General features: G+C 44.6%; 2 protein-coding genes across 2 annotated transcripts; one reads left to right on the top strand and one right to left on the bottom strand.

Moving 5' to 3' along the window:
- Positions 1 to 913: 913 nt before the first annotated feature.
- Positions 914 to 6,819, bottom strand: CYP24A1 (cytochrome P450 family 24 subfamily A member 1; the record flags this gene model as incomplete). The annotated part of the gene is given in 13 exon segments (XM_079543569.1): positions 914 to 1,024; positions 1,112 to 1,306; positions 1,704 to 1,782; positions 1,941 to 2,107; positions 2,380 to 2,525; positions 3,359 to 3,470; positions 4,147 to 4,238; positions 5,020 to 5,116; positions 5,977 to 6,070; positions 6,300 to 6,490; positions 6,589 to 6,714; positions 6,717 to 6,767; positions 6,769 to 6,819. Coding segments are annotated over 13 exon segments (1,512 nt in total).
- A 10,961-nt stretch (positions 6,820 to 17,780) lies between these two features.
- On the top strand, positions 17,781 to 19,368 carry PFDN4 (prefoldin subunit 4; the record flags this gene model as incomplete). The annotated part of the gene is made up of 4 exons (XM_079543277.1): positions 17,781 to 17,804; positions 18,116 to 18,223; positions 18,605 to 18,745; positions 19,131 to 19,368. 4 exons carry the CDS (start codon positions 17,781 to 17,783, stop codon positions 19,260 to 19,262), a joined length of 405 nt encoding a protein of 134 aa, XP_079399403.1. The 3' UTR covers positions 19,263 to 19,368.
- Positions 19,369 to 19,617: the final 249 nt, after the last annotated feature.

Raw genomic sequence — 19,617 nt, 5'->3', positions numbered from 1 at the left:
AATTCCATTACTGAATAAGGCCTCTCATATAAAAAAGGCAGCTAATATTTTGCTGTGAGGGTGTGATGGGAGTTGAATGCATGAAACCCTGTGGTGTAAGCAGATTGCGTTGCAGGCACAGTACTGCAAATGTTCAAACTGAAGCACTGTGCAGGCACAAGGAATAAATCCACTATATAGCTTTATCCTTATTTCCCTTCTATTACGGGTGTGAATAACTTTAAGTACTTATTTCAGTAATCCAATTTTTAAGCCCTGGTGTTAAGTTTGCTAAGCAGAGCAAATTCCTGAGCTAACAGGACAGTGTAGCAGTGACTGCTGCTCCCCTGGCAGGGCTTGCATCCATCATAGTTTCCCTATGCTCAAACAACAGCTGTATGACACTCCACAGCTCATGATGAAGCTCTGTTATGCACGGCCCTTCTGCTACACTAAACCAGTGCATTCCCATAGCTATGTGAATGTGCATAGCATTTTTCTTTCCTTTTAACGTTGCTGAGTACAGCTGAACTAACTATCCACATTTTCCAATAAGAGAATTCCAATCAGGGGAGCTTTTGTTGGTGCTGTTTCTGTCTTAGCAATTGTTTGAGTGACGTGTGTTGCAGTTTCTCCACGGGTTGCCACAGGTTTTGGCTTTCCTGGGCTGTGAATTTCTTCGGGAAGGGCAGCAGTAGGACTGTCACTTGTCAGGTTGCAGGCTGTATTAAGAAGAAAAAAAATCTCCTTTGTGATCTCCTTTTGCAGCACACAGAATGGTTTGTGCTTTAAGGAACGTAACGTGACAGCGTTTAATAAATCTCACGCTGTGGGAGCACAGATGATCATCTGTTCTCTTACATTCGGATCTAGGTGAATTTTAAAGGGGCTGTGGAAGGCAATCAGGCACCCAGGAGACACTCATGCTCATACCTTAGCGCCTGTAGAACGCGATGGGCAGCTCCCGACTGGGGATCAGGATTCCTGAATGCAGAGTTTCTACCGGATTGTCGTCGGTTGCTGCAATTTGGTACTTGCGAATGATCTGAAGCACAAGTATCTCAGTTAGAAGGCTTTAGTTCGTTGGGCTGACGAGGTGGAGTGTGAAAAGGAGCAGTGAGGGAGCGCTTACCCAGCACAGGGCCAAGTGGAGCTGCAGCTCTGCTAAGCGACGGCCGACGCACATCCGCTTCCCGATGCCAAATGGGACATGGGAAAAGGGATTTATTGAGTGCTTCTGCAGCCAGCGCTCTGGCTTAAACTGAGCCCAGCCATTGAAGTATTCTTCATTGCAGCCCAAGGCATGGCTATTTATCATTAGCACTGTCTGTAAACAAAGCAACAGAGGCAATCTCCGTTAGGAATCGCCTCAGAGCTAACAAGTGAATCAGTTTGTTTATGGAAAAAACATATAGCAAAAGTGAAGGTGTGGCAGTTTCCTCTGAAGCCATGCAGTTCTCTGAGGATAAATTCAGAGAAAAAGGTCACAGTTTCTTTAGAAAACAGTTGAAAAGTCTGAAGGAAATTCTTGAAATAGAACACTGAAATATTGTTGTCTAAATCCAATACTATGCAGGGAGGAATGGTTTTCAGTTTGTGGAAATTCTTCTCCTGGTGCTGGGACCCATCTTTTGTTGTTTTCAAAGAGTTGTTTTCAAACTGAAATGTCAGTGGTTACAGGACAAGTCATCAAACGTTGTAATAAAGTAAATTAATTGGCTTACCCCTTCAGGTAGTACATAGTCTCCTAGAACCATTTCTGTGTCGATAGTGCGAGTGGTAAATGGCACAGATGGTGTTAATCTGCAGTAAAAGAAAACCATGTGTCAGATTTCCAGCCTTTTTTCTTCCTGTAATGTGTAATAGTTTACCCTAAACAATAAAGGGCACAAAATCAGTACACATCAGCTGATAGAAGTTTGTGGTCATCGTGCTTTGCAGGAATTACTGGAGAATTTTACCTCATGGATTCCTTCAGGCATGCTTTTAGGTAGGGCATTTTCTTAATGCTCTCAGCAGTTGGGCTCTCATTGGCAGCCAAAACACTCTGTATTTCCTGAAGAAGTTTCTGCTGAACGCGTGGATTGCGTGAAAGGTTGTACAAAGCCCACAGCAAACTATTGGCTGTCTGAAATAAAACAAGCAGAAATGTAAGGCTTCCACTTACAGGGACAGAAACGAGAAGACACCAAAAATTCAAAGCCACATTTACTGCTGACCACTGCCTTATGGCAGCTTATAAGGGAAGGGATTAGGAGTCATCCCAGTTGCTCTCCAGGAGTTCAGGCCATGGAAGCAACCACAGGTTTAGCTCACATTCAGTTTTTGTGATGGTTAGATTGTGGAAGAAAGCAGGGAGTTAGAAGGATGCTGATTTTAAGATCTTGGAACCAGGTTTACCGTTTCAACTCCGGCAATCTGGAGCTCTGCAATGGTGGCATACAGCTCCTTCTTGGAAAGCTGCCCTCCAGAGTAGATATCACACAGGAAATCCTCCTGAGGGTTTGCAGAGTGCTTTTCCAGCCGAGTGTCAATGGAGTGCTTGGCTGAAGAGGAAGTAGCAGGAGGTAATTAACAAAAAAAGCACTACTACTGTAAATATAAAATCAAAAACAGGGCTCACGTGCATGATTTTGATAGAGGACACCAATCTGTGCTCCTTTATCAGGAGTGGAACACTATGCTAAGTAAATATTGTTGCTCTCACTTTTTAGACAAAAGTCACTTTTGTACAGAAAAACCTCCTGTAAGCTATTAGGAATTCCCCATTCTAAAGTCAGGAGAGGAAATCACTGATGTGTGCAGTGACATACTTAGCAAAAGAAATACAAGCACGTAAAATTTATCGTCTTGGATTTTCAAAGCAGATCAAGGTGTTAATGAATCAAAGAAGTCCTAGCACTCAGACTTCCCAAGGGGAAATATAAGCTTTTGATTTACCATGGGAAGGAAACGATAAATGCCAAATTGCTGTGTACATTTCCTTTTAAGCAAACAGATTTTGGTTGCATGTAAAACTTTGTGTTTCTCAAGGGCACCCTACGAGGGAAGTTCCCTCACAGGCTTTGTATATCTTGCCCCTAAATACATCACTCACTCTGTGGCTATTTACTTTACAACAGATTAAACTGGACTTAAAATTTTACTGGCTTCCAAGTTTCTGGGGGTTCCCTGGGGACTGGATATTGCCACACAACCAAGTGTCAGTCATGAGAAAACTGTGCTCTTCGCTTAGAATAGGTTTGTGGTTAGCTGCAGTAAAAGTGTCTTAATCTGAGCAATTAACAGCAGTGTAGGGCAGTAACAGGTATGAAGAAAAAGCATTTCAGCAAGAGGGAAACAGAACAGAAAGGAAAGAAGTTGTGTTTCAAAAACAAACCTGTTTTAAATATATCATCCCATGCTTTAGTGTGAGCTTGCCAGACTTTTGTGTTCAGACCCTTGTGAAGTTCCACGGGTGTCACCATCATCATTCCGAAAGTAGCCATCATCTGTGGTGGAGTAAGTTTTTGAAATCTTTTAAAAATCAATTTGTAGTCTGTGAGCAAAAATAGACAGTAAAGTAACAGGACTGTAAGGGTAATTTTCACAAGGAAGTTGGGACTCTGGCAGATTTTCCATCCTGGACAGAAAGGATAGGATTCATCCTGCTTAGAGCACATCCAGCTAAAATTTAAGCACAGCTAGCGGACAGTAAGAGATTTCTGCTGAGGGTGGTTCATACTATCTGTTCTAGGCACCCCTTTCAGAAAGGGGAAAGTCACCCTTTGGTAGTGCCTCTGTCCCTTGAGAAAAGAGGGAACCAAGAGCTGGGCTAGACCAGGTCTTTTGGATGGCTAAAATGAGGGAGATAAATATCACCAGAGTCCAAGTTGCAGCAAGATGCACAGCAGGTGTGCTTGCAAGAATGACTAACCTCCAAACCCAGCCAGTTTGCATAATCCCACACAGCTCCACTCTACAAACAGCAGCATTGCACAACAAGCATCTCTGAGGGAGAGGAAAGTTAACTGGCCAACCTGACAACTGTATTTTGGGGATTACCCAGAAATTTCAGGGATTTTTTTTTTCCCAGAAAAAAAATGGTTGACCCATTTAAATCAGTATCCTCACACCAGTAGCAGGGGCAGAAAATCAGTACAGTCCCAGGTAAAGACTCTTCCATACCGTTTTAACAGCCTTGATGAAATTCAAGCTTTCTTCTTCTACATCCTGCTGTAGGAGACCAAACCTCTTTCCATACAGCACCAGGCAGATACCTGTTGTTGAGCAACATTAACATGAGCTGGTTTAAATGAAACGGGCCACAGTGTCCACCACTTGCTGTCAGGCAGTGGCTCTTGTTATCCTTCTGCAAAATGCTCTCTGCTCTGTGATACACATCTGTGAGATCAGCACTTCAAAACACCTTCTGTGCATTTGCCCCAGCCCCTGTAGGAGCACTTTCATTGCAAGAAGACAGGGTTGGCATATTCAGCCAAATAGGAGGCAGCCCTACTGAAGAGGATTGAGTTGCAGGAAAAGAGGGCCTAAAGAGGCCATCTAGTCCAGCATGTTCTAGCTTCTTCTACTGCCAGAAACCACTTGCTAACACTGGCAGCATCCCACAGCCCACTGCTTTCCACCTCTTTCCACTAGCTTTTTATATATAACTTTTTTTCAGAGCTGTCACTTCCTATTCCTCCCTTTCCAAAAGCAGCCATCACCACTGAGAGTGGAAAAACAAAACCAAACCCCACATTTTCAGGAGCTCAGCACAAAGGTTGCTGAGATGAGCCAGCTGTGAACTGACAGGTCTGCAGAGCTCACTCAGCCACACAGGTAACTGTCCAGAACTGAACAGTTTGTGTAACAGCTGATGGATCTGGCACATAATGATGGTCCCCTGGCTTTTCTGCAGCGTATTTTTCATGATATTACAGTTGATAGTTTGGAAATAATTACCATCCAGTCATCACAGATCACACTTCAATTGAAATGTCTCAGCAGGTACAAAATGCACATTGTTTTCAGGCAAAAATAAAACACCCAACCACTTACTTTCAAATGACCATTTGTTGAATTCTGAATATACATCTTCCATTTGTCCTCTGGGGTTACAAATAGCATCTATTCTATACATGAAGTCATCCAGCACCTATATGATGAAGAGAAGAAAGAAGAAAAGGGAATAAAGACAATATCAACTGATAAAAATCCTTTGTGATTTAACATTACATCTGTCTTTCAAATAGCAATCTTGCATAAGACAGAATTTCTTGTGTTTCCTGTTCCTTTAACAGTATTATTTCCCATGTTAACACGTTTGGATTTACAGGACTCTGAAGCTATTACTGTTAGTAATTCTGTGAACTGATCTTTCCTCCACAGAGATGAAATGCTTCAGTCTGATCCTGGGACAACATTTTCATGACAAAGAGGTTTAAGCTGTTTATCATAGATGCTCCTCAAACTCAGTGAGAAGCGTGGAGGTTGGAGAGATGTTCCCTGGCAGAAGGAAAGTAAGAATGAAAAGGGAAAAGCAGAAGAGAAAAAAAATATATATAAAAAGAAAAAGAAAAGTAAGCAAAAACTCTCTGCAGGAGCCCGTGTCATTGTGGAATTTTGGTGCTGTTCTGTGCAGTTGAGGATATTAACAGCTGTAGCCTCCAGAGACACAAAGAGATTTGGATTCTTAATGTGGCAGACTGAAATCTTAAATGAAGGTTCCTGAAATGCCACTCAGCTGCTTCACAACGTCCCAGTCTTCTATCAGTAAAGCTTTCCAATGCTGACTCCCAGCACCACTCCTAACCCCTGAGAGCTGTGTGGACTCACATTTGATCTGACCCTGATAATTTGTTTGCAACTCATTATTCCCAGAGCGATTTCTGAGTATGAACTCACAGCATTACCACCACAGAGCAAACCAGCAGCTACCCAGCAAACCGAACCCCTCGATCTGCTTTTTTTTCCCCCCAGGTTTCCAGGGACACGGGGGGACAGAAGGAACAGTACCTCATTGATCGTGTTATCCAGTTTCACCACCTCCTTGGGTTTCATCAGTTTCTTCTGAAAGGCGCTCCTCACCCTCTGCCAGTCCTTTCCTTCCCTAGATGTAAGCAAAAGCAGCGAGAATAAAGGATTAAGACACACACATACGACACGTGCAAGGACGCAGCTCCGTGCGGCGGCTCCGGGCAGCGAATCCCGGTCCTCCGGCTGTTACAGAGCGCAGCTGCCCGCAGCATCACCGCGGAGACCCCCGCTTAGCGTTGAGCCCCGCTTAGCGTTGAGCCCCGCTTAGCGGTGAGCGCACCCGCACCTCCCCTGTCACTCACAGGATCAGCAGCCCGTAGCCCTCGTCGCGATAGTCCCGATAGGCTTTCCAGGGTTTGATCTCCAGACGCTGCGGGCAGGCGCTCTCCCGGCGGTACAGAGATTCCAGCAGGCAGGGGGCTCCGATGTGAACCGAGTCGAAAGCCCCCAGCTTCATGCGGAAGATCTTCCCAAACCTCCTGTGATACTCAGCCTGGGGGGCGCAGAAAAGAATCCCCCACCATGAGTGCGGGGCGCACCCGCCTCGACCCTCATCCCCGCCCCGCAGCATCCCCATCCCTCCGCGCTCACCAGCGTCTCGTGCTGCCTCTTGAGCCCCCCCTTCCACAGCACGTCGGGCAGGCTGCCCATCAGCGGCCAGCTGGGGGGCCCGGGCAGCGCGGCCAGGGGATGCCCACGGCCCCGCAGTGCGCACAGCGAGGACGCCGCCCGCGGCACCGAGCATCCGCGCCCGGCGGGGCTGAGAGCGGCGCGGCCGCAGGTGACGGCGGAGGAGCGGAGGAGGATGCTGAAGCCTCCCATAGCGGCACCGACGGCCGCCTATTCGCCTATATGTATATATATAGCAGCAGGGAGGCTCGCTGGACTTTCATCGGGGCCAATGGGAGTCCTGGGTGGGGTGAGGTGGGGCCGGCTGGCGTGGAGTTTGCGGGGCAAGCGGTTCACAAAGGGTTCAAGCGAGGCAGGAGGGCACAGGGCCAGCGCCGGGCAAGTACCGGCCGCGGGGCTGCCGGGGGCGGCCGTGGCCGCGGTCCCGGCACGGCGGTAGGCAGGCGGCTGTCAGCGCTCCAGGTACGGACCCCGTGCAGCTTGCAAAGCTGCCTCCTGCTCGTATGCACGGGCTCATAAACTTTTCTTTCCCCTTTCTCCCTTTCTTTTTCTCTCTTTTTTATTTTCAATTTATTTATTTATTTATTTGTTTGTTTATTTATTTTGGCTGTGCAAAGTGTCTGGGGTGCACCTGTACAAAGTGGGGAGGGCTGTGGTGTTTGTACTGCAGTGCCAAGTGACTGACTGTGTGTCTTCCTTCAGAATTTCCCCTTAGAAATGATGGAATAAAAAATGAAGGGACGGAGGAAGAGCAAGTTTTGGTGGTTGGACTGCTTTTTTCTTATCTGGCTGACTAACCACTTATTTATGGAAAGGGCATAAGAGTGAATCAGCTGGGAAGGCAAAATTCCCTTCACTATTAGTGTTGGCAGCCATTAAATTCTGACACAAAAAATCATTTGCTGCCACGAGTCTCCTATACGGAATCTACAGAATAACATGCCGGGAGAGCTAAAGGTTTCCATGTGGAGGCAGATGGAGCAGAAGCACAAGTACAGCAGCTCAGGACACCTGCACACTCAGCTCTGCCCTCTCTTTGCAAGAGGAGTCAGGCAGGCTGAGCATCTTGCTGCAAGGCAGAAACCTGCCTGTAAACCAGAGAATTTCCAGGATATGCTTCTTTGAGAAGTTGATTTTCCCCTGCCCCACACCACCTTTTTCATCATTCTCCAGTTGCATTTTGTGACTCAGCTCTTAATCCCCTCTGCTTAAGTGTCTGACGGTGAGACGCTGTGGTGCACATGGCTGTTTTGGACGTGGTGCACATGGCTGTTTTGGACATATGGCAGAGAAGGAGACAGAAGACAGAATTGACACTGAATCTGACACACATAAAGGCACGTCTCACAGTCAAATTAATAGACAGACCAAGGTGGCAGTGATCAACACATAGAAAAATGTGCAAAAGCATGACAACTCACTGCAGAGCTTTTCTATCACTTTTGTATGTCCTTCCCCCTCCACGTGATTCTCTTGCCTGGGATCACACCATGTAGCCCACAAGATCAGAGCCTATTCTAGAGTGGGCTTTAAGATTAAAGCTGGTTCAAAGGTTTGTGCATTTCTTAAGGAAATGCCCCAACAAGAAGTTGGTATTTTGTGATTTGTTTTCTTTAAACCAGTTCTACTGAAAGCACATCTTATGCCCTTGTCAACTGAGTGCAGTTGTTCAATAAGTTCTTCTGAGAAACCAGGAGAGAAGAGACAGTTTGTGTGCTCCGTGGACACCTGTCTATTTAAGGAACCAGAATGAACTCGAGTGAAGGGTCGCAGCTCAGTGACTGTGAAATGAGCTCTTTAGAAGACTTTGGAATAGACAAGTCAAGACTAAAGTGGACACAGGTCAATTTTTCCATGTTCCTTTCTGCGATGGGGAAGAAAACACCCTGTTAATACGAAATCTTCTCTATTAAGCTGTTTTTAAGTTACAGAATGGAAAAGGTTTTATTTAACTTCTGTGGTCGTGATGTAACTCTCTGGCAGGGAAGCCAGTGTATTTGTAGCTCCACTAAGCCTGGAGCTGAGAGCTAATGATTGCCTCAACTTCTGGTAAAGTGCAGTTCTAAGGGCATTTTCAGCCTTCACTTCTTCCTACCCTCCCTTTTAACAGATTTCAAAACCAAGCCTTTAATTTTCAGCAGGACCTTTTCATGCGACCTTTAGAACACAGAGAGGGCTATTTTAACAGTAAACCAACACAAGGTAGCAGGGTCCTTGGGCTGAAATCTGGGGACGTGTTCTCACAGTGTGAGCTGAGGTATCCATAGCGGTGAGGATGTCACCAGTGTCCCACAGATACCTGTAAGACTTCCCAGTATTGTCTGAAAGTTGTAGCAGCTCGTGACAACTGGGAATGGAAGCCCTCTTCACTTGTACAGTTGTGGCATGGAGTATTTTTGTGACAAACATCAGTAAATATCTGAAGATCAAAATCAAAAGCTTGCAACATGTATTATTCCATGCTTCTCGTTTGGCACGGAAAAAGGAAAGGTTTGATTTCTAAAGGCTCGGATGTCAGCAGAGGATGCTGCTTGAGAAGTGATCTGCCAGCGTGGTGCTTCTGCAGGAGATCTGAAATGGACTCTTGTGGAGGTACAGAAAGGCTGTACTGCAGCGTATCTCCTTCTCAAGAAAGATTCAACCAGAACCTGAAGTCCAAATTTTAGAGCTGCTTTCAAAGCGGAAATAATTGCATGCCCTACCTCTTGGGAAACAGCAGTAAAATATTCTTTAACTATAGCTTGGAATTCCCACCAAGCCAATAAACCTCCACCAGGATTTAGAGACTGAGGTGTGACTGGAAATCTTGAAACAAAACAGCTCAACTTCCAATATATTGCAAACCATACCAAAAGCACTGAGCTAATGCAAAGTGCACCGACTGCTCTTCGTTTAGTGCATTTCAATTATAATCAGTAATTCTAAAACAGTTTGTGAGCGTAAAAGAGCTGCAGATTGGTAGTGGATTTTTTTTCCTTAATACCTGTAATTCCTGGAGGTTTGTTTTGTGACATATTACACAACTCCTGCCTCCTGACCTCTACTCCTTTTCCTGGGTGGAACAAGTTTTTTGCTATTTTGACCCTAAAAATGCTTTCAAAGTTCCCCATGCTTCTTAAAACGCTACAATTTAAAAGTTTCATAGCAGAATGGGCAGACTCCACAAGGAGTATCTCTGTCACTGGGAAGGTATTTCACAATGCTGGGGAAGAAAAGCTAAATGCAACTTGTAAACTCCAGTCAAAACAGTGTTGTTATTCCAGGTTTTTGCTCATGTTTGTTTATACACTTCTAATTCTATGACTCCCTCCAGTTGAGAATCTTAAAAAGTTCTGTAAATATTGATGAATTCAGCCTCAGCTTAGGAAATGGGAAAGTACAGTAATTCCCATTTTACAGAAGAGAAACTGAAGTGTATTTGAAAATCAAGACCTTGAAGTTATTATATGGATTCTCAGTATGAGAGCAAAAGAAACTTGTTGTCTTTTTACTCAAATACTAGTTTTATCACACCAAATTCCACTGCATTACAGATGATAGCCCACCCACAAGATGACAGTAACAGAGTGGAAAAATAGGTTTGTTGAGCAAACAGAGAACAAGGTAATCCTTAGAGGAGGATCCAGAAAAACAGAATGGTAGGTGAATAGCTCAAACTCCACATGGCAAGGAATCTTCCAACTGGCCATGACCTGCTGGAGATATCGACCTCTGCAATAAACATTGCGACACTCAACCATGGAAGGATTCTCTAATTAGTAAGTTAGCACATGGTTCAAGAAAATTAAGACATTTCTTGACTTCACAGTTAATGCTTACTCTGCCAAAAAGTAAATTTATTGAAACTCAAGAAATTGAGGTCAATGGCAAGATGTTCTGATAGCCAGCTTGGAAATACTCAGCACACAACTGGCTCTTCCCTTTCCTTTTGATAACTAGAACCACTCTCTGGTTTGCATTTTCTTGTCTCTCTTAGCAATCTTGTCCTCTCTGAGCAGGGAAGGGAGCTGTTTAGCAGTGTATTTATGCATCAGAGGATGCTGTGAGGATGAGCTGCTGACACAGACTGATGTTTCCTCTTTGGATAGAGCTGGCAGCAATTTAGAAGCTTCCTTCACCTTCTATGCAGCACCACAGAGAGTCACATCCAGTTTAAAAGGAAGCATTCGGGAATCTATCGGAACATTTCATTTTCTCAAAGAACATGGTTCGTGTTCAGGAGGCAGGAATTTCACTAGTGCTTAGTGTGCCATGGGAGATGATACTGGACATGCTCATTTCTCTTTACTGTATTTCAGTGTTCTTCTGCTGAGATACGCAACCTGTGTGTGCAGTTGCCTTGTTCACATGCAGTTACCATAGGCCAAGTCGTGTCATGACACTGAAAAGCTCTGACAATATTTACAACTCCAGTGGTATTAATTCTATAATGTAAATAAGTGACCCAAAACTGTTTGCCAAAAACAATGGAAGTTTTCAAAGGCAGGAAATGTTGAGCATGCCCTTAATTCAAACAACACTGAAATCTAAAATAAAGGCCTGTGTCTGTAAACTGAAGTTTTCAGTTGCTGTGTGACAGTCCTAAGCCTGGAATAAAGCTGTTACACGACTTCTGGGAGAGCTTGCAGGAGATGACTATAACAACACTTGAATCAGACACAACTTCATGCAATTTACTGGATTTATAAATTAAGCCTGTAACATCTGCACAGATTAATTTGTTTCACTTTTGATCTGATGCATGTTCTTCTGTTGAAATAAAACTGATATCACAACAAGCCTTTGGAGAGCCAACAGATTCTTGCTGTTTCAAGCTTCTATTTCTCTGAGATGCTACGAGATACCAAAGAGAGATTTGGCAAATATAAGACTTATTTACTTAAATATTTGCCCTAAAACTTCTGTGTTTCATGGATACCAATAGCTGGTCTCTAAATTTTCAAGAAATGGCAATTAATTTTTTTTTTTGACTGTTTATTATGGAACACTGCTTTGTTTCATCCAGGGGAACAATCTTTGTCTGTGTCCTTTAGAGTATTTTCTGATGAAGGACCTAACAGATATGTAAAAGATATTACTCATCCAAGATCACAAAGAAAAGGGTTTGAACTTTAACAAGTAGATTGCTGTGAGCTAAGTGCATTTTGCTTCCATTAAAGCCATAAGAAAATAGGAAAACTTTATCTCCCTTTATCATTAGTCAACCAAAAGGCACTTGGGCTATGTTTAGTTGAACTCAGTACCCTCTGGGCCGCATCCCGATTGCTCCTATTCATTGCTTTTGGAGGGATTAGAGCAGACTACAGCAGTAGCTCATCAGATAAAACCCTTGCCTGAAATCCTGCTGTTAATTGCAGTCCAAATGCCTGGCCACAGTCTTCTCAAGGGAAGAGCCAAGTTTCCTCATATGTATGACTACCAAATGCAAACATTGCCTTTGGGAAAACAATCTATTTGTTGCTCTGTTCATTAAAGTGTCAAAAGAACTCATATGATAGAAGGCAAATTCTTCTCCAAAACACTGTAATTTTGCCAAAAGAGAAAAAAAAAAAGAAAAAAAAAAAAAAAAAGAGACAAACTTATGCAGATTAAAAGATGCTGAGTAACAATACAGCAATACAGCCAGGACACATTACTGATAGATTGCTGTGAGTTCAGAGCCAGTCTCCAAATTCAGTGATACCATCCAGGAGGACCTGGACAAGCTTGAAAAGTGGGTCCATGACAACCTAATGAGGTTCAACAAGGCCAAGTGCAAGGTACTGTGTTGGGGCAATCTCAGATGGGTGGACAGACTGGGAGAAGAACTCTCATTGAGAGCAGCCTTGTGGAGAAATTGTCCAGGTCTGGGATCCCACAGCAAGAAGGATGGAGGATTGTTGGAGTGGGTCCAGAGGAGGCCACGAAGATGATCGGAGGGCTGGAGCACCTTCCTTAGGAAGAAATGTTGAGGGAGATGGGCTTGTTCAACTTGGAGAAGCTCTGGGGAGACCTCACTGCTGCTTTCTAATACTTGGAGGGAGCATATAAGCAGGAGTGGGACCAACTTTTTACACGAGCAGATAGTAAAAGAAAAAGAGGAAATAGCTTTAAATAAAAAAGGGGACATTTAGGTTAAATGATAGGAAGAAATTCTTTACACAGAGAATGGCGAGGAGCTGGCATTGCTGCCCAGAGCTGTAGGTACCCCATCCCTGGAGGTGCCCAAGGCCATGGATGGGTCCTGGGCAGCCTGGGCTGGTGGGGGCAGCCAGTCCATGGCAGAGGATGGGACTGGGTAGGCTTTAAGGTCCCTTGCACTATAAGGCATTCTGTGATTCTGTGATAACGTGGTAAAAGAAAAGAATCCTGCAGAGTTGTGGTTAGGAAGGGAACTGGACTCTATTCCTTCTCATGTGCATTTTTCCAAGAAACAGTGACTTTTGAAACAGGCACTGATTGTTTCTACCTGTACAGGTGTAACAGAAGACTCGATTTCAGGTACTATGTGAGCAGTCCTCATTGAAGAGAAACAAGAGAATTTAAACAAACAAATGAATAAGACAGATGCCTCAGCTGTAGGACCTGCACAGACATGAGAGACTTCCAGTATGTGCCACAAAAAGTTTGCAGTAAACTGAGAAATGTTCCACCACTGGAAACATTTTGGAGCAGGATGGACTGTGGACTAACAGACATACATAGCTAATATTGGACCCTAGTATATTCCTTGTTGATACTGAGATGCCAAGTAGTGGTGAGGAAGGCAGGGCTGCAGAGATAGATAGCTCTGTGTCTGCCACATAGCTTCTGTTTTAAAGCCAACCACTGTTCTGTTGGGACAGAATTATGGGATTATAAATAATCACGTTTACAATATGTCCCATCCACAAAGGTGGAATAAAGTCTTCTACTGAGCTTCACCATAAAGGGATTTCCCAGAAAAGGGGAATCTCCGGCTTCCATCTCACGCTCAAGTACCAGAAGAAACTCCCTTTGCTTTAATGGGTCCAGCTGGTGCTGCAGAAGCTCTCCTCAAAGCCCTACAGAGATGGAAAAGAGAAACATCCATCACTGGAGGTGAAGCTTTACGAGATGACTTGCAGAAAGGAGCTAAAGCAATTTGTCAATCTCTAATGCTAGATATACAGGGGCTGCTCTGAAAGTAATGCCTCCTATTTTATGATGTTGGCTCATGATGTCAGAGGCAGATGTTGGTGGTGTGGCAGTAGGGGTTGAACTTTCCTGTCAATACCCTGTTACATTTTGTTGCTGTGTACAGCTGGTAGCAGAGGGGCAGACTGACAGATTGGTGTCTGAAGTGGAAGTGCATGTGAAACAACAGAGTGTCACTGAATTCCTTCATGTGGGAAAAAAAATGGCACTCAGTGACATTCATTGACACTTGCTGAACATTTATGGAGACCAACCAGTGGATATCAGCATGGTGAGGTGGTAATGGTGCATTTCAGCACTGGTGACAGTGTTGTGAAAGACAAGCCACATTCCAGATAGCCATGCACAACTTTCACAGCACGAAATAAACAGCATCTTGATCAGCTCAGAAGGGGATTTTTTAAAGGTTTTTTTTTTCTTCATCCCTATTTCCCCCTTTCTTCCCCTCCACTACAAGAAGGGCAGATGTAGACATCCTGACATAAAATAACTTTATATCAGAATAAGTCATATTATCTAATATTGGAAATGCCATGCTACTGTTAGCACTGTGCCTATATGATATGGATAGTGAGCTGCTTCATTTCTACTGATCCTGCTAAAATAGCACAGCTTTGTTAGGCTTTTGCAGGTAGTGATTCATTTCATAAAATCCATGCCTACACAAACCAACCGTTTCATCTCCACTTTTCTCATTTCTAATACTTCTTGTATTAACAAACACTGCTGACGTGTGGGAGGTTCAAGATGCTCAAACACAGAGAAGTGCTCTGTGTAACTTCAGGGAAAAGGGTGAAGAGTTTGGGAATTCAAAACAACTAAGGCAGCAAAGAGCACGGAAAGGCTCTTTTATCCTAAGCTGCATTGCAAAAGGCTACAGCAGGTACCATGAAGGGGAAAGGTGAGAGGATGTGAGGTGACAGGTGTGTGTGTTGCACCACAGAAGGGCTCCCACCAAGGTATGAGGTGAAGCCAACCATGCTCACTGCAGTGAAGACCAGCACAAGATCGAGTCCTTTTATGCAACTGAAAGAGAAACGAGGTCATTGAGTTCAGTGAGTTTATATTACTCCACCACTAGATGTTTGCACTCGTGCACTGTTTTCACTTTTATTTACATAAGAAAGGTCTACAGTAAGTAACTCTTGGCAACATGCTCACAGCACAGATCTTGTCTGAGCATGTGGGAGAAAAAAAATATTTTCAAAGCCTACAAGTCATCGAATTCTTATGAAATCCACTCCTTTTCTCTTGAAGGAAATTGCATTGGCTTGGATCTAACATGTATTATTCAGTTAATCCACCCGTGGAAATAACCATGGCTTAGATTATATCCTTTCAGAATAGGCTTTTTGAAAGGAAAGAAGATAACTGTCTAAGGGAAGAGTGGAACAGCCTGAGAAATAAGAGTTTGTTCTTCAAGAAAATAGAGACATATGAATTAAGAAATATGTTTTCACATAACATGCTACTATTAACAAAGATCTCCAGGGAGAACTTTTGAGATTAATTTTTCTTCCTCAGTGGGAACAAGTCAAACTTACGAAATAAAATACAAAAATCAGCTCCATATGCATTAGCAATAAAGCTGGAACTCCAACTTTCCATCCTTGCTTGCTAGCAGTAGGACTGCTATACCATTTCCACCTATGAAGGACAAAGCCAAGGCTGAAGGAGTATGGTGATAGTACATGTGCTGAAACTTGAATGGAGCGTGCTGTATTCTAGCTCTTTCTAACAAGGATCAATTGCAGGGAGAGTGTTCAGCCCTAGGTACCCCGGTGTAAGAAAGACATGGATCTGTTGGAGTGGGTCAAGAGGAGGCCACAAGGATGCTGAGAGTGTTGGAGGACCACTCCCATGAAGATAGGCTGAGAAAGTTCAGGAGAAGGCTCCTGAGAGACTTTCCAGTGGACTTCCGTACCTAAAAGGGCTTAAAGGAAAGATGAGAAATCATTCTTTGTCAGGGATTATGGTGACAGGACAAGGGCAATATTTTTAAACTAAAAGAGGGTAGATTTACATTGGGAAGAAATTCTTTACTATGAAGGTGAAGAGGCATCATTTGCTCATAGAAGTTGTGGATGCCCAGTCCCTGGAAGTGCCCAAGACCAGGCTGGATGGGGCTTTGAGCAACCTAATCTAGTAGAAGAAATCCTCGCCCACAGTGGGGGATTGGAAGAGGATGATCTTCTAAGTCCCTTTCAACCCAAAACATTCCATAGGATATACACCCATTCTCCTGTTGGGTGTTGTTTTCTACTTCTTCATGGATCTCATTTTGAACAGAATTTTATGAGCTTTTGTGGAGCAAGGACTGGATTCCCCCTCCGCAGTGAGTTCTACAAAATCAAATGATAGCATCCTGTTGTTATATTTCTCATTAAAACGATCATTGGTTAACATGCATCTTAAGCTGTTCGTGGTTAACATATTCGGAGGGAGGTAGAAGATGTGAATTTGGATGCCATCAGGCAATGAAGGGCACATTAGTCTCCCTTATCAGGGATAAGTGTCCTAAGAACAGTAGCGTTGCATGCAATCAGGCTATTTCAAGCATCGCTTCAGAAAGGCAGGTTATGGATTTTGCCTACAGGAAATGTTTTTCATCTTTGGACTCCAAGCTGGTGGAGGCAATTCTCAGCAGCTCTGAAAGAAAGGCTCAGCAGTTTTGGCTGCCTGGGACTGAATGTGCTGACCTCAAGCTCCCAACACCATCTGGTTTTCTTTCTGTTATCTCCCCAAACATCGCTCAGGCACCCACAGACTCTGATGCAGATTTCAGAATTCCTTTTTTTAAATCAGGCAACTTAAGGCACACTTTTCAGGGCCTCGACTCCCCATGCCCAGCTTCTTTTTTTTTTGGATCTGACTCTAATCACTTTCAATTGCACATAACAGAAAGATGAATCACAGGAAAAACACCTGAAAATACGTTCAAACACCTTCCTGAATCTCCCATTACAGGATTGTTTCCTTCCACACCCGACAACAGCATATCGCTGGGAAATCTGTCGTTGCTGTGCATTTAAATTTCTGATACCGATCACTTTGCAGAAAGGTGTTGTCAGACCGAAGCCAGGCACAGCACAGAGCCCTGAGGAGCCTCCTTTGAGCCTCCCAGCCTCTGTTTTTTCAGTAGCACAGAGCACAGCAGCCAACCCCAGCACAAAATGCTGTCAGGAATCCCATCGGCTGGGGGCTCTGTGGGTAAGAGCCACCCATTGCCCTGTGCTGGCAGATGGTGGCCTTGCACCCACAGCAGCTGAGCATCAGAAGCGGGATGCCGCTGCCAGCGCTCTCCCCCGCGGTTGTGAAACGAGACGATGATCCCATTTTTCACTGTTGTTTTGTTTTGTGGACGTGAGAGGAGCTAAGTAAACTTAAGCATGTGGAGGCAATTACGCAGCCTGAGTGCCAGTTTCTGTTTAGGACCAGCAACCCCGGGCAGCTCAGAAAAAATATTTATTGTTGCTTAAAAAGTCCCTCCGCAAAGATGTGAACTCGAAGGCCTTTTCCACCGCCGTTTCCAGAAAGAGGCAGCGGGGTTGGACGGCGAAGCCCGGGGTTCAGCCTCTGCTCAGGGCGCTGCAGCTGTTCGGGGGCAGCGCTGAGGGCGGCCGGGCGCCGAGTCGAGCCGCGGCTGTGATCGGCTGCAACGCGGCCGCGACGCAGGGAGGCGCTGTCGGGCTGCGCCGTTCCATGGCGCCCCCTGGCGGCAGCATGGCGCCTGGCCGCGGACGGCGGAGGGCGGAGTCACGTGTCCCAGCCTGGAGGTGGGCCGTACCAAGTGCTGCTGCGGGGGGCAAAGGGGGGAACGAGTTGTTGTCGGCGCGGCCCGCTCTGTGCAAATGGCCTCTCTGAGGGTGGCGATGGAGGACGAACGGAAGCCTCGAGCCGCCTCGTGGCCGCCGCTGCGCGCTGCCATCGTTTTTCTCCTCATTCTCCCCCCGTGCCTCTTCCTCTGCGGGCAAGGCGAATAGTTCGGCCCTGCCAACATGGCCGCCACCATGAAGAAAGCGGTGAGTGCTGGCGGCGGGATTTCCCAGCCCTGCCCGGCTCTCTGTGTCTCTCTCCTGTCTGTGGGCCGGGATCCCGCTCGTGGGCTCGCTGGGCCGTGTCCCCTCAGCGCCGGTCCCATCCCGGCCCCTATGAGGCTCTGCCCGTTCCCGTTCCCAGCGTTGCGCTGGGCGCTGGCGGCCCTGTAAGGAATTGAACGCGTCAGCAAGTTGTTGTGAGGGTTGTTTTCTCACCAGGATAACCTCTGTGGTAAGATTGAATTTGAACCTAACGGAGGAGACGGAGCCTTCATGTTGACCTCTGGTATTTGCAGGCTGCGGAAGATGTCAACGTTACTTTTGAAGATCAGCAGAAAATTAACAAGTTTGCAAGAAACACCAGCAGGATCACGGAGCTGAAAGAAGAAATAGAAGTGAAAAAGGTACGCGGGCTTTGCATTTGCTGTGTTGAGCTAACTTCTGGTTGTAGCACAGAAAATACTGGTAAGTAAATAAAATAAATCCTTTGTGACAGCAGATCAGGCAGAAGTGAGCTTTGTCTGCTGTGTTTCCTTTGTTTAAGCTGATAATTATGCTGTGAATGAGACGCAGGGAGTTTTGACTTGGAATGTAATTACTGGCACAACTGCACTGAACTTGAGATGTGTCTCAAAAAACTGCTTTGTTAAAGGTATTGATGTCATATTGGCAGGTGGGATTTTAGCCCAAAATGTGAAGTTCATCATTCAGCTGATGCTGTGACAGTGTGTTCACTGAAATAACTCGTGCAGTACAAATTGATCACCTTTCTTACGTTTTGGTAGAAACAACTTCAGAATTTGGAAGATGCCTGTGATGACATCATGATGCTTGATGATGATTCGCTTCTGATACCCTACCAAATTGGAGATGTCTTCATTAGCCATTCCCAAGAAGAGACGCAAGAGATGCTAGAGGAGGCAAAGGTTTGTCAGAGCACATGGAGCTCCTTTACTTCACTGTTTACTATTGGAGCACAAGGTTCTGTCTGACACGAGGGTTTATGGACTATAAATCAGAATCTTCCATGATGCATTCCATGTGCTTATTCTCATCATTCACCTTTACAAATTGTCTAATGTGATACATTCGTGTTTGTTTATGATTTTGAGGAGAGAAGTGTGTGCAAAATGTAAGTTCATAACAGAGTTGTCAGTATACAAAGTATTGCTAGGTTTCACTTGGCTCCCTGGAGGTGTTACAGCATACCTTGACAAAAAGTTGTCAGAGGTGCCTTTTAATTGTTTGTATGTTGCTGACAAATATGGCGTCGTTTGCTTTACGTAACTGGATGATTTCTTTCTTTTTCAGAAAAGCTTACAAGAAGAAATTGAAACATTAGAATCCCGAGTGGAATCCATTCAGAGAGTGTTATGTGACCTGAAAGTTCAGCTCTATGCAAAGTTTGGAAATAACATAAATCTTGAGGCTGAGGACAGTTAAAAGTTCTCCGAAGACGCCACACGCCTTCTCCTTCTTTTATTAATTGTTTTGATAGTTATTCTCTTACAACAATATTTTAAAAAATTTGACCTATATTTTTTTTTCTTCTTTTTTTTACATTCCTGTCTTGGGTTCCATCTATTTAATGAGAGCTTTCATATTTTGGTTTTTGCAGTTATTTATTTGTTCAGGAAAGCAGTAGCTTCATACTGTTGGTAAAGCACCAAGGTTGGAATGTTTGCATCATCTGTTAAAGTAATAAAGTCAGGCATATATTGTAGTTTCCTTGGTCTTGTTTTCACCTCATGTTAATACTTAAAACCTGTTGTTTAAAAACAACAGAAATGGGGAATTG

This window comes from Tetrao urogallus (genome assembly GCF_951394365.1).
Source record: "Tetrao urogallus genome assembly, chromosome: 16".
Taxonomy (NCBI): Eukaryota; Metazoa; Chordata; class Aves; order Galliformes; family Phasianidae; genus Tetrao; species Tetrao urogallus.
This window is presented reverse-complemented; position numbering and strand designations above follow the sequence as displayed.